General features: G+C 42.2%; 1 protein-coding gene across 6 annotated transcripts in view; it reads left to right on the top strand.

The window, feature by feature from the left end:
- grik5 (glutamate receptor, ionotropic, kainate 5) overlaps positions 1-15,471 on the top strand; it is a 91,434-nt gene that overhangs the window by 56,548 nt on the left and 19,415 nt on the right. For all 6 annotated transcript variants that reach the window (XM_069695574.1, XM_069695573.1, XM_069695576.1 and 3 more), the window contains 9 exons: positions 153-314; positions 1,311-1,475; positions 4,514-4,611; positions 4,939-5,104; positions 9,722-9,900; positions 10,654-10,707; positions 11,497-11,655; positions 12,091-12,243; positions 14,175-14,279. In XM_069695574.1, coding sequence (XP_069551675.1) covers positions 203-314; positions 1,311-1,475; positions 4,514-4,611; positions 4,939-5,104; positions 9,722-9,900; positions 10,654-10,707; positions 11,497-11,655; positions 12,091-12,243; positions 14,175-14,279 — 1,191 coding nt within the window. In that variant the 5' untranslated portion in view covers positions 153-202. The remainder of the gene's footprint in view (positions 1-152; positions 315-1,310; positions 1,476-4,513; positions 4,612-4,938; positions 5,105-9,721; positions 9,901-10,653; positions 10,708-11,496; positions 11,656-12,090; positions 12,244-14,174; positions 14,280-15,471) is intronic.

Raw genomic sequence — 15,471 nt, 5'->3', positions numbered from 1 at the left:
GTGCTGTCAAATTACAGGTGCTCCCAATACATGGAGGTATGACAGTGCAAACTGAAGATACACTGCATGATGACAAGTTAAAGAGAGACGTCTTGTGCTGGGAGAGTTGATTTCGTGTCCATTAACATGCAGTGCGTCCTCCGCTCCTGCAGGTGGTGGTACAGGCAGCCAGCAGACCGTTCTCCATGAGGAGCAGTAGAAGATGCCGGCTCTGCCAGCACTGCTGCTGTCAATACACTTCCTCTCCTTCCTGCTAATCACCATGCCGCCACACTCCCTCAGTCAGGCCCCCCTGCTCTCCTCCGTCCGAATGGGTGAGTGGACAGCCGTCCTCCCTTATCCACCTGATCTGGGGCAAAAAGTTTCTCCACATCCACTTCTTGTTTCTGTTCTGTCTTGGTTCCTCAAAGAGGAGCTCACCACACTCAACAGTAGACAAGGTAGACTGACAGTGAAGCACTTAAAATCCAAATTAGCTCTAATAATATCGTCAAATATTTCAGTAAAACCTTCCATTAAGTTTCCCAATTTTACTCCTCTCTGATTGGCAGATACATATTTAGTAGGATTATTTCTGTCGTTTTAATCTGCCCTTTAATCTTCTTGGATTACATTTTTGTCTGACCAAGACAGCTCATGTACCAAGATGTTACACAAAGTAATGTAAATGAGATAAATTTGGAAAAAAAAAAAAATCTGTTACAAAGCCGGGTGATATTGTGCTAAATGCCTGTCAGAAGCATTTGTCAGCTTTTCAAAGGATCAAAGGATGGCTCCACTGAGCCCGAATCATCTCTGCCCACAATCATTAATATGTCAAAGGCAAGCTTCATGAAAAATGTGAAAACATATGGTAAATATGTAAGACAAACTGCTATGACAAGTTGAAACCAACAATTTCTGACCCACCTTTGTCCAAAAACAAGCCATTTCCCAGCTACACATTTACGACAGAAACATAACGGTGGTGTAAGTCTTTTCATGTTGCTGTCAGCAGGAAGGCAAGTAATCATATTTCCCAACATGCTGAACTACTACTTGAATTTGTGATATTGTTTGGATTTTCTCCCGTGTAATAATCTGAGTGAGGATAAATCATTCTTTTGTTAGTCGGCGGTTCTGATTCTTCTGTAAACTCCACTTGTCTTCCCACCACACATTCCCACATGTACTTGAGCACAGATAACATTGTCAAACAGTCTTCCAGCTCTACTCCTCCTCATCATGCTGTTTGCTTTCTGCTCACCTGTTCTTCCATTCTCGTTGCCCTCCATCTTCACCAATCTATCCTTGCCTCTCTGCCTCTGCAGCGGCAATCCTGGATGACCAGTCTGTGTGTGGGCGCGGCGAGCGGCTGGCGCTGGCCCTGGCCAGGGAGAACATCAACAGCGTGATGGAGGGCCCGGCCCGAGCCAGAGTGGAGGTGGACATATACGAGCTGCAAAAAGACTCCCAGTATGACACTACTGACACCAGTGAGTGGAGCCGATGCACTCCAAAGACAACCAGTGGAGCAGATATGCACAACCCATTAGAGAGTGATGAAGTTCAGCAAAAAGCATGAAGGTGTTGCGTCTCATTAGCACAGGGAAACAGTGACCACTAATACAGAGTAGAAAAGAACAGTTCTGTATACAGTAATACTGCAGGTTTTAATCCAAAACCCCTCAGAAGGGTGTTGAAATACCGCTTTGAAAAAGATAATCACGTGTTTTAAAAAGCTGCCTTTATTTTAACTAAAACCTCCAATGGTGACCAGAATGATAAAACACCACCACTTTCATGCGATTAGGAGCCAGTGAGGGCTTTTGATGATTAGTTTACATGTCATTGGAGACCAGTAATGGGCCACTAAGACTGTCTCATTAAAAACAGAGGACCCATGCCTTCCAGCAACAGCTGGCACTGTGCGAGCCATGATAAAAACAAATCATCAAATACTAATACAGATGAGCAGTGCAGGCCAACAGAAAGCAGTGGCACACCACAGAGGCTTCTCCATGAAATTTGTATTGATATACAGAGTTAAAACAGAATGTTTGGAGTCCACAAAGACAGAAGAACTGCTGAATCCAGCCACCGAGGAGACAGAGGCTCCCTGCTCCTATTCTAATAGGTCACCGACCCTGCCACAAGCTACTGGCAAAATGTCTGTGTGTGCTTGAGAAGGGTTGTGTACATATGTGCATGCTTGAGTTGCAGGCGTGCGTGTGTACGTGTCTGTGTGTCCTTGACCGATGGGCAGGAGACTCTGACAAGCTTGTTTGCTTGCAGCGTTTTTTTTGGTCTCTGGATCAGAGAGCTCATCATCTTACAGCTACAGCTGACTGAGACACGCTTGCACGCACTCACCCACACAGGCACTTTCACATGCATGCACCCACATCCCTCTCTGCAGATGCACATTCACACACACAGGAACAATGTGAGCATGTACACTCACACACATACGCAGCCACGCATGCACACATTCGCACATTCACAGACAGTGGCAGATACTGAGAGGCAGTAATTGGGATGAAATAAAATACCAACCAAATATACCAGACAGAGAAGAGCTTCATGACTCCCAGAATAACACAGTTAAGTCAGCAGACTCATTTCATTTGTGTCTGAAATCATTTGTCAGGTGGGTAGAAAGAAAATATCTTGAAGCACATTAAGAGATACTATACAGAAATATGCAAGTGAATAATTTAAATACTTTAGTCCCTGAATGCATAGCATGGTCAGACTAAGTTTGTTATGGGGACTGGTCAATAACAGATGTTTGATTTTTTTTTTACATGTAATTCTTGGCTCTCTTGCTCTCATATCTGTTTGTTAAATACGGAACTACAGCCTGCTGGTAATGAGCTTGGCTTCGCATCAGGACTAGAAATGAGGACACAGCTAACATGGCTCTGTCCAAAGCTAACAAAATATAACTCCCAGCCCTGTTAATGCTCATTAAAAAATATATTATGTCTTACTAGTTTAATCCTTATAAAAACTGAAATTTATAAATAATTTGCTTGTTACAGGGGTGTATGTGCACTACTATTTCCTCTGACAACTCCTAGGAGCCAAGAAAATAGTCCATAACAGTCCATAACCCTCTGCAAAACTGCAACTTACTGTTTTTACACTTATGCTTTGATATAATGTGTTAATTGACAAGCTTTGGATCAGGGTTTGTCCCCCCGTTTACATTCTTCTTGTTCATCTTAGCTAACTGGCAGCAAGCTGTAGCTTTATGTTGTTTTTTTACAGACAAACTATATGATGAGTAAAACTCTCAGCAAGAAAGTTAATTTAGTGGTTTCCACAGGTGAGGTTGCCTAGCGTGGCTGCGAAGAAAGCAAAACTCCCTCTTTAGTAGCAGTGTGTGGTTTGTCGCTTCTGGGCTACAGTAGAAACATGGCAGTCCAACGTGGCGTGCTCCATGAAAGAGGACCTGCTCCTTATGTAGATATGAAAGGTTCATTCTCAGGTAATGAAAAAAACAATCATGCCTAGTTTCAGGTGATTGCACACTAATGAAGACATAATAATGAATATGAATATTCATTAAACAATTCATAGATTCTTTAAAATCTCTTGGTCAGGTGGACATATGAGTCTGTTACGGCTATTGATCAGACAACAACAAGTTGAGGTTGTCTGTTAATTCAAGTATACGACATACAGTGAATATAACCTGTCATGTTCCTTCTTACTTCTAATCAGTCATGTATCTTACTCATTATATTGTACACAGAAAACTACAAGAAACAAAATACAGAAAATTGAAAATTGAAAGACTCTAATTGGAACAAAATGTGTGACTTTAGACCTAAATACAACATATGGATATAGTGGAGACATCTGTTGGGGTTTTAAACAGTGGAATCGATGCTGTTTGTACTGTACACAGAATCACAGTAATGCTGTTTACTTGAGTTATTCCTGAGCAAAGAAATTATCGTTTTAATAGTCACATATTTTCTCATGAATGGTTGATGTAATAGACAAATGTGTGAAGCTGCTTTGTTCCCACACTATTGTCATCCTCCTCAAAAAGGGTAGTCATGAAAACTGGCATTTGTTAATTGAATGCCAGTCTGTTGGTATTGTTCTGATTCCAGAGATATAATTAGAGTAACATGTCTTAAAAACTATTAAAAACGACTGTCGAAACAAGCGAATAATAGCAGCAGGCAACCTATGGGCTGCCCTGTTGTATGTTGAGTATTTTTCTCCAAATAAATCAAATCGTATTGACACAGATTGTCCTGTACACAGCGATGAGGGATTTAAAACTAAAATCATAGTACAACCTCCGAGTAGTTTTTTTTTGCTGCATTTTAAATTCTCACACTTTTCCCCTGACTGCATCCCCGGCTGTGTGCTAAGGCAGTGCTGCCATCAAAACAGAGCTGAGGAAAATTTGTGTGTGTGTTGTGTGTGTGTGTGTGTGTGTGTGTGTGTGTGTGTGTGTGTGTGTGTGTGTGTGTGTCTACATACGCTGTTGATTTTCCTTTTTTCCTTTCAGTGTGCCAGATTCTACCCAAGGGCGTCGTCTCTGTGATAGGTCCCGCCTCCAGCCCCGCCTCTGGCTCTACTGTCAGTCATATATGTGGGGAGAAAGAGGTGAGTGTATGCATGTCTAGTACCTTTCCCTCTCTTACTTACTACCCCTCCTACTCACAGCGATGTTGTGATGAATGCACCAAGGGATTCAGTTCACCTTGCCTATTGAATTTCTTCTCCTACAGTCAGCCAACAGTCACGTCTTCTTTCTCTCTGAAGCCTTTTATTCTTAGGTCTCTGTTTTCTGCCCCTGCGACCTTTCTTTCGTCTTTCTTCACCCTGTAGCCAAGCCAATGGATGCTGCTTATTTTACATTTTATCCTGTTGTGTGTGTCTAAGAGGGAGTAAAACTACAACACATTGGTTTTTCTCATTGTTTTCTTGCAGATCCCACATGTAAAAATCGGTCCGGAGGAAACTCCCCGCTTGCCGTACCTGCGCTTTGCCTCTGTTACTCTGTACCCCAGCAACGAGGACCTGAGCCTGGCCATAGGAGCCATTTTGCGCTCGTTCAGCTACCCCTCGGCCAGCCTGGTCTGCGCCAAGGCTGAGTGTGAGTACACACGCTGCCTGTTGTGTAGTTACACAGTGCATTATGTATGACTGCCCGACCGTGTTTGTGTCTAGGTGGGCGTAAATGCATCAGCTGTGTTCTTGCGAGCTTGTTTACCTTGTGTGTGTGCAAATGCCTCTGTGGGAGTGTTGGCACATTCGCAGTGTTAGGGCGGATATGACTGTTGGACACTGACTTTGACAGTCTGGTCATGAAGTTCTGTCTGTTGTCAGAGTTCAGAACATGCTGCAGACCTCCTATTTATTACTCATGCACAATGTCTCTTATCCACCTGAGAGGGCCGTCAGGCCAAACCAATTTAATACATATTCGTGTTTGAAATCCTCTCCAGTATTTGGAGAATTTGGGGGACATTTGATTTAACTTGCCAGGCACTCAAGAGAGCTTCAACATCACAGAGGATTCGGAGCTTAGTCATTAGCCCTATTTATTTTCATTTTGAAAGAGTGCGTTATTGATTTTATTTTGCACTCCCCTATCGAAAGTCCCAGGGATTGAAGGGCTTGGTCGGTTTGGAGCTGCAGCTTTGTAAACGGAGCTTTGTGAATACGTGACAGAAAGTGCTATGAAGTGAAAGAGGTGGCAACATTTCTTCCACTGAATAATCGACTGTCTTCTTGTCCACTCCTGAGTGAAACTGAGCCGTTGTACAGCTGTCGACTCCTCACACCAGCCGAGCAAGAACTGAAGGGCACTTACATAAGGAATTAGTGGGACCACTGAAGTCTGTCCACTTCTCGTGGCAGTGTGAAAAGGGCAGATTTTGACAAACAAAAAGCTGTGACATTATGAAAAATTGATCCAATCATTGAGATGCTTTCATTATCCCCCCCAGCAGTTTGCCAGCCTTCCCGCGGCTTCCTGAAAGTAAGCTGAATTCCTTGTGGACTTGTCATTTCACTGAACTAAAAGAGCTTTGAAATGTCATCAGACATCTTTTTTTTTTTTTTTCCAGTTTTGATCATCAGTTGAATGGGTAGCTAAGAGCCTTGTCCTTCACAAGGCTTTTTTTCTTTCTCTTAAGAATTAGAGGCAACAGATCGCCTGGCTGATAGCGTCGGGGCCAAAAGATGCAGCTTTTACAGGTGAAGATACCGAGGGCCGTGTTTGTGTGTAATATATTTGGCTTGAAGGTGATCTTTACAAGGTTATCGCACTCACAGACTCTGACCCACTTGGCTGCCGCTATCTATCGCCATGGAGCTGGTTGCCATGGCTGCTGAATAGGTGCTAACTGCCACTCAACAGGCTTGTTCTACACTCTGAACAACTGTGTGGGTGTGTGTGTGGCAGGATATATGTGTGTGTTAAATATAATTTTTTTGTCGGTGTGCTTGGTTCACTTTGTCTGTGCACGTCTTTGAGTGGCTGTGTGTGTGTGTGTGTGTGTGTGTGTGTGTGTGTGTGTGTGTGTGTGTGTGTGTGTGTGTGTGTGTGTGTGTGTGTGTGTGTGTGTGTGTGTGTTTGTGTTTGTGCGTTTGTGTGTTCCACCGCCTGAGTGTACTGTGTGGGGTTTTGAGGTACTTGTATGTATGTGTCTGTGTGTACGGCTCAGCTGTGGCGCTGCAGAGGTTCAACATCAGAAAATGTTCACCACCAGCTCACTTGTTTTATTCATCTTGTTTACTCCAGTGTAGAGTGGTGCGTTCAAGTGAGTAGACTTTCTGTCTTTTTTTTTTTTTTTTTTTTTGTCAGTGAGGTGAGTAAAGTGTGAAGTCGCATGTTTCACTGACGTCCACCAGACGTGCATGATAAAGATATGTATTCAGAAAGTGTTCAGTTTTGCGACAGCATATTAATGGCATGAATCAAATTGTTCCATCTTCAGTTAGGTATTTTGTTAAATGAGCAAGAGTCTGAGATTTTTGGGTCATTTCCGATGTATCCTTCTTGCACTATGTCTGGGTCAGAACCGGCTATCTGAGCCTAATTCCATTATGCAGTTTTCATGAGATGGATGAGGTTAAGGACAGCGAGAGGGAGAGACTGAGCGCAGGGAGGAGGAGATGGTCGCGGCGTATAGGAGCGAGATGGATAAAGACAGAGAAGAGGTAACTAGAGCGCAGGGTTAAGACAGGAGAGATAGAGAGGTTAGAGCTTATGTGTGTGAGAGAGAGAATATGTGAGAGAGGAGGAGGAGGAGGAGAGGAAGCTGTAAAGTGCATTGATTTTTTTTTTTTCCTCCTTCCTCAAACTAATTAAAGTTTTGGCCTGGTTCAGTGATTACCCCACTGCTTACAGAGGCTTTCTCCTGCTGAAGGGCTCTGTGTGCTACCTCTCCCCTCCTCCCTCTCCTCCATCCATCCCCTTCCCCTCGGTCCCCCAGATGCCTGCCCCACCACTTATTTACATAGCCAGGGGTGCTTTACTATGGAATTACAATTAGGAAGCAGCAGAGTAGACTTTCTAGTAAAGGCTTATTTCACACATGATGTCAAGTGAGTCTTGACTGCCATTGGTTATACTCATTTTCAAGAGGAATTCACTTGAAGTGGGCAAATTGTCTTGAGCGCTGTGTTTCTTTCTGCTTCTCCGTCCGTCCATCTTTCTTCCAGAGGTTTGCTGAAATGTTGTGTCTCCCGTTTAGTCGTTCGATTTGAAGGTTTTCTCATGCACATCGTATTTTTTTTCACAGTATATGCAGTACATTACTGAAAGAACTGAACAGCAATAAGTGAAGGATAAAGTGCATTACCAACCCATCAGAGAGCACATACAGTACCTCTGTCAAGACTGCACAGCCTTCTAAATTTATTATTTTATTAAAAGACAGTGTTAACAATTTGTCATGTTGATCAGTTGATTGCAGACATTCATTTTAAACCTATCTGGGAATACGTGGGCTTTGTACACAGATACATTTCAACTGAGTCAGACTCGCAAGCAGAGTTGTGTTGAGGGATTATATTTTTTCATGTTGCTGTAGCAATGTACAATGTACAATGTATAATGACATCATGTTTTTCTGCACAAATTGTAAATTGTACACAGATAGATTCATTTATTTAATGTTTATTTGTATTGGGAAAAATATGTAGTATAAACCAATGCCACACACCACAGCATTTATATATTCTATAAGCTAATTTGCAAGGCCAATCCAGATGGACCTTTTAAAATACTTGTTATCTTGTAGCAACTGCACAGTAGCATTTAAATGTTTCAAAGGTTTATGTGAAACCAAAAGAAATTTGGACATATAGGTGGGGATAATATAGTCATGACATTTTTTCTGGTGATTAATTGTCATGCAAATACTGAAGACTAACGATTGAATTGCCTTTTTCTGTTCATTTATGCCACTATTATAGGACAAGCCTCATCATAGTTTGATAATACACTTACACATAATGAATAAGAAGAGACATTTATTGGAATTTAACACTAGAACTTATAAATAAATTTTTTATTTCTGTTGCTTTTTTGTAACTAAAATTGCACAGGTTCAGATATGACATGAATATCAACCTTAATATACAAAGCCTGTTATCGAAATATACAAAGTTGGCATTAATACTCCACTTATGTGCCATTAAATTATAGCAAATGAAGGGAGCGCTGAGATGACATCATTGAAAACGGTGGAAAATGATGTGAAAATATGACATTTATGTCGGTTTCATCAAGATGCTTTTATAGAAACTAATGGAAATGGTTGTAACGGTTATGAACAAATGATTATAGTGAACTGATGGTGATTATGTCATAATTGTGAGAGTGCTACATCAAGGACACTGTGTTTATGAGCAATGAAACTAGTTTGGAAGCCAGTCATGGTTCAGTATGTGATTTAGACAAGTGTTCACAAACACTGAATGGACAGTAAAGCGGGACATCTTGTGAAATTTTAACCAGCTAATAAAACATTAGTTATTCATCAAAGCAGAGTGTTGTGTGTTCTGAGATATCTTAAACCATGTATATGTGTGATATGTAAAATCTTAACAGCAGACACACGTGGATAGCTGGAAAAAAAAAATCATTTAATATATACAGGCTTAACTCATTAAGATCACACCAGTGTGCATCTACACTTTTGCCTTCATTTGTGTTTATGTGGGAGGAGTGATGAAAAAAAAACCTGTCATGCAAAAGTAAAATTGTGGAGAATAAGTGTGAAAGGAACTAGCCCAATTCATGTACAGTCATAGAATAAATTGCGATAAAATATATCTTATGCATCACAGTGGAGGTTGTACTGGCGAAATATAAAATACTGTATAAATGGCGGTGACACTGTCCGCGTCAAAAACGAATCATCTGTTTTCTGGCCTACTAGGTTGTGAGATATCCTACAAACAGCAGAAATAAATACAAACCCTTCTTGGTGGGCTTCATAATAGCTGAATAATCGGTCCTACTGAGAGATATGGTTAAGGCAGACATTACATCCTATTTTAAATTATGTGTCATTTCCTTGGGATTTAGACCAACCATCAATCACTCTTTGCAAAATGACACAAATATGTGGCCATTCCAGGGTAAATCAAGTTTTCCATTGGCCGGGCACAGCTTACATTTTGGAAATATGTGCCATGTCTGCTGATACAGACACTGATATGTGGCTTGCTTCTGCTTTCCTTGGCTCTCCCTCAGGCCTGCTGAGATTGGAGGAACTGGTCCGCCGCTTTCTCATCTCTCGGGAGACGCTGTCAGTCAGGATGCTGGATGACAACCTGGACCCGACGCCACTGCTGAAGGAGATTCGCGACGACAAAGTGGCCACCATCATCATCGACGCCAATGCCTCTGTCTCCTATCTCATCCTGAAGAAGGTCAAATATCAATACATTCTTCAGAGCCGCCCACATGTGTTCAGGACTCAAAGTTACTCTTGTATACAGTACAAACAGTATGACTCGAGGGGATTTACGCGTTTCTCTTTTATGTGCCCAACTGGGAAATTTAGGTTACGGTCATGAAGGGCAAGCAGAGCTTACCATCTGTAAAATAATAACACAACTCCCTCGAAGTTCCACAGCCCACACATTTGTTGTTGTAACAGAATTAACATCTATTTTTACCTTCTGTGCCCTCGAGAGTTGCGTAGGGAACAATATCTTTGCCTGTCTGCCAGCAACAATCACTTACACTCTTATGAAAGTATTTGACAAAAGAACATCTTTTGCTGGGATGCAGTGCAGATGTTACCCAGGCTCGTTCTGATTCATGGTGCGGCCTGTAACGCCGGTAGCCAGGCGCGGTGACTCACAGTTTGAATGCGTACGGGATGTTTTCACTGGGCACATAGGAGCGGCTGTCCGCCCTCAGCAAAATGTTCTAGTGTTAGCCCGATGATGTAAAACTGTGATTAACGTATGCTCCCTCTCCCTCCTTCACATTCTCGCCCATTTCGTCCCCCAACCGTCTTCTTTGCTCTCTGCCTCTCAATAACTCTTCCCCTTTGCCCTCCCCCCGCCCCACTCTCTGCATTAATCTTTCCACATCGTCCCTTATTCCCGCTTTCCACATTCTCTATCCCACCTGCCTCTTCTTTATTTTTTCCACTCCTTCTCTTTGTCCTACAGGCGTCAGAGCTGGGGATGACATCAGCATTTTATAAGTACATCCTCACCACCATGGTAAGAGCATACCAATTCCTCCCCTTTCACTCTTCTGTCTTTCGTTCCTTCACTTCTCCTCCTCCTCATCCTCTCTTTTGTTTCCTTTATGAGCGAGCAAAGGTGCTAAGGCGGAGAAAGTATTCGATAAGGGGGAGGTAATGAGAGGTGACAGAGGGGAAAAAAAAGGCAGAGGAGATGAAAGATGTAAAGAGGGAGAGGGAAGAGTTGGAGAGTTCAGAGAAACGAGCGCACTGTACAAAGATGTGGATGTGTAGGGGAGGATGGCAAAAAATGGAAAGAAAAAGGGGGTCTGAGGTGAAGGTGGTGACAGATATGACGTGCCTTTTTTTCTTCTGCCACCTGCCATCTTCACTTTGCTTCCGGTGTTTTCATCTGCCTTCCTTGATATACTCCACTTCTAACATTTGAATTAATGTGTCATTTTGTGCCGCATGTCTGATTTATTTACCCCCCACCCTCCCCACCTGCAGTCTGTACGTGATGTGATCTTGTGCTTTAGATGCACTTGTATGCATATCAGATACTCGAGTCATTTCCATCAACTTCTCTCTTCCCTGTATGACTGTTTTCCCCTTTGCCTCGCTGTCTGGCTTCTTTTTTCTCTCTCCATCAGAGATTAGATGTTGTCTCTCCACCGTAGACCCTCTTTTTCTTTATTGCACTTCTCTCTGCACGGTATTTTTCTTCCGTAACATTTGATAGACTGTCAACGTTGTCACTCACTTGAACTTTCTACCTCTCTCTGCAAACACCTTTCCCTCTCCTCCTCCCCCTCCTCCCATCTAGGACTTCCCCCTCCTGAGACTAGATGACATCGTGGATGAGCAGTCCAACATTGTGGGCTTCTCCATGTTTAACACCACCCATCCCTTCTATTTGGAGTTCATCAGGAGCCTCAACCTCTCTTGGAGGGAGGGCTGTGACCTCACGTACCCCGGCCCTGCAGTCAGTATCTTGGGCCCACCAGCTCTTCTGCATGCACGCGATTAGGAACTGATTTTTAAAGCTCTGTTTGGATGCCACGTAACATTAAGCTACTTCATTCCTCACACTGATTCATGGAGCAGTTAAAGAGATTCAGCTGGTCTTTTGCTTGTATTTAATGGGTATTGATGTATCCATCCTTGTTTTCTCCCCGCTGGTTTACTCGTACCTCACATCTTTTTTCTCTGTCCTCTTATTTTCCCTCCCTCCCTCCCTCCCTCCCTCCCTCCCTTCTTCCTTCCATCCCTGTTAACCCTTCAACCATCGGTGCTCCCACCTCTCTCCTCATTACATCTTCTCCCTCGACTCCTTGTCTTTTTTCTCTCCCATGTTTCCACCCATCACGCCTCTCTTTCCCTCCCTGATTCTCCCTCGTGTCCACTCCGCCTTCCACAGCTCTCGTCAGCGCTGATGTTTGATGCGGTGCACGTGGTGGTGGGGGCCGTGAGGGAATTGAACCGCAGTCAGGAAATTGGAGTGAAGCCCCTCAGCTGCACCTCACCTCAGATCTGGCAACACGGGACCAGTCTTATGAACTACCTGCGCATGGTAAACACTTCATCCACCTGCATGTGTGCAATATTTGTCCTATAAATAACTATAATTAATGAACATGCACACACATACATCTGACCCATGTTTTCTTATGATGTAACTTTTTATGTAGGCTCTTAATTTAATTTAATCTTTATTTCTCTAGATGCACACACTTCTATTAACATCTAGTGTAACCAGAACAGACACGGTCGGTTCTATTTTTTTTTTTTTTTTACAGGAGCACAATGAGTGCATATTATGAAACAGTTGAATCATTGGTTAAACTGCAGCATTATTTTTAAATAACATCTTAGAATTAAAGCTGAAACAATCACTTGGAATTTAATCTGTTCAGTTTTTGATGCTTGATCAATTAATAGAGTCATTTTCAAGCAGAAGAGCTAAATGTGATTCCAGACTCAGAATTATGACAAAATTCCACACAAATGTCTAATGGGATAAAATGATGAAGTGATGGAATTTTATATGCAAAAGGTTAAAGGTCAACGTCACTGTGAAATCATTATGTTCTGCAGAAACACTTTTCAGGTCATTATTCAATGCTGTAACTCAGGAACAGAAAGAGAGCTTGTGACCATAGTTCACATTCGGTCAGATCCTGAATTTGTGACACTAATCTTCACTGTCCACCTTGAAACTGTGGTGACTGAATAGACCTTCTGTGCCGTTCGGTTAAAAATGTGTGTGAAACATATACATTTTTGAATTTGTAGCTTTTTTTTTTATAACTGTATAAAGCATTGTGTCCTGTCATTGCTACAACTTTTTGTTCAATCTGAATCAACTTTACTGGCCACATTTATTGAAAGTCTTCATTACATATGTAATATAAATATGAAAAACATGGAATGTAAACTGCAATTTGACTGGTTGGTGGAGACATACAACCCGGTGGTGATTATTCTAGTTCTTTATGTGATTGTAAACTGAATCTTTGTTTTGGGACTGTCAGTTAGATAAAATACAACATCAGCTTGTAGGGAATTGTGATGACTATTCTGACATTTCATAGTGCAAACAACTAATTGCTTTGTGGAAAAAAAAAAAAAATCTGCAAATTTATTAGCAATGGAAATAGAATATGGAGTTGCAGCCCTCCCTTAAATGGCTTGTCTTATCAGACCGGTTACAGTGACAAAAATCTGAAAAAAATCTGAAATCTTAAAATTTTAGAACATACTGTACAAGGAGCTAATGTTTGGTATTTTTGCTTGAAAAGTGACTCTAATGATTCATCCCTAATCAGGATTGTATTTGATTAATAACCTATTGCTTGACTTATTGATAAATGCTGACAGAAGAACTAGATTCTTTATCATCCTCATCTCATGTTGCATGTAACCTCTGTCTCTTGTTGTTCTTTGTCATTTCCCATCTCTGCTCGTCTGTTTCTCTCATCGACGACCTGTTGCCGAGGCAGCCCGAGTCCCATCTCTCATTGCCTCCGCCCCACCGGCCCGACATCTGTCTTTGTTAGTCAACATCATGGTGTGCTCCATCTTCAACACCGTGCCATTCATCATAGTTCTCGCTAACTGTGCCAGCACCTGGGTTTTGGAGAGGCAGAGCTGAGCTGTGAGGTGCAGGTCTGAGTCTTATTAGAGAGCTCTGTGCTGCTCTGTCTGAGCCTCTCGATCAGCCAGTTTCTCCTAGTTGATCCAGAACTGATCATCCCTGTCTAGTCCAGCCTTAGACATTTTGTCAGTCTGCCTTTCTCTTTGTCTTTTACCCTCTCTTTCCTCCTAATCACTGTTGATAGTATCAGGGTGGATAGTGAGAAGAAGGATGTTTGCTTTTACTCAGAAGACTGACTTTATTTATTTCCTTTTCGTTGTCCCTATGTACTCTCCTCTCATTTTCTTGTCTTTACATCTCATCTTTCCCATTTCTCTTGTCATGCCTCCTCTCCATTTGCCTGCCAGGTGGAGTACGACGGTCTGACAGGCCGAGTGGAGTTCAACAGCAAAGGTCAGAGGACCAACTACACCCTGCGGATCCTGGAGAAACACAGAGGAGGCCACAAAGAGGTCAGAAGTCACCTGTTATCATGCAGCAGCCAGGTCACTTCGCCCATAGGCTTTGGGTTAGTTACAGGTCACCCGCCTGATTTCAGAAAGCCGGGGGAGATGTTTAACACCGAGGTCAGCCTCATCGCAGACTCCCCTGATACTAGCCAAGTCTTGGCTTTGTGAAGCTGATATGTGTTTCACCTGACAGCACTTTACTAAAACCTGCCAACAGACGTGGGTCATGTTTCAGCTCTTGTGTGTTTACCTAAGGGCTGCAAGAGTACGTTAACTGCTCAGTCAATCTTCAGCTACTTTTCAAATGATTGCTGATATTTCTAACTGATCTGTCATATCGAAACCAGTCTTCATTGTGTCTGTTATTGTGAACATGTTTGTCACTGTGGACTGTTCCTGTCACAGACAATTTTATGTTTACATCCAACCTGTTTTTTCCACAGTCACTGCTGTATGTTGACGTAATGTTTTCTGATCTAAAAGCATAAATCTGGCATTTCATTAATGATTATTTTGACATTAATTTGTAGAAATCAGTATTTCTTTTTCGCCTCAAGCTCAGTACAGAGTATGCAGAATGTGCAGACTGATCTACATCTCTGCTCGTCCTATACGTATTACATAACATTTGTATAGCGTCTTTATGGAGGTTTTTTTTTGTCTTTGTCTTTTATATAGATAGATATAGATCTAGATTTTAGATGACACCAACATTCACATCAGGGATAAGAGGAGAAAGCTCCAGTCTAACAACCAGTTCATTTAATGCTGGGCAAGGAATCAGTATTATCACCCATTGCATTTCAATGCTAGCCTGCTCCACCTGACTATTGCTCACAGCTTCAGCTTTTATAGTTTGGAAACCCTGTTTGCATGAAAGTTCACACAGCCACTCTGAAGGGGGGAGCAAACAGCGACTAGTGGGGGTGGCTAAGTTTGGTGACGTTGAAGTCAAAAGTGTTTCTTTTTTGTTTTGTTTCAACACTGTTCGCAATACGAACAATTTTAGCAAAGCTTACAAATCAAAGATTTGAAGCAAGGGCAAGAACAATACTTTAAGTTTAAAACAAAAAGTCTGCAGTGGACATGGTGACATGGCATTGCACATTACTCGCACTGGGGGAGGGTCTATGTATACAACTTGGCGAGTTTCTGCTCACAACATACATTAACGGCCAAAGCAACAGAAAACAAC

This window comes from Brachyistius frenatus, unplaced genomic scaffold, assembly GCF_029030835.1.
Source record: "Brachyistius frenatus isolate BFR_SWC_R1_liver_20210118 unplaced genomic scaffold, ASM2903083v1 Contig_20, whole genome shotgun sequence".
Classification (NCBI taxonomy): domain Eukaryota; kingdom Metazoa; phylum Chordata; class Actinopteri; family Embiotocidae; genus Brachyistius; species Brachyistius frenatus.
The sequence above is the reverse complement of the archived record's forward strand: the minus strand, read 5'-3'. Positions and strand labels throughout refer to the sequence as shown.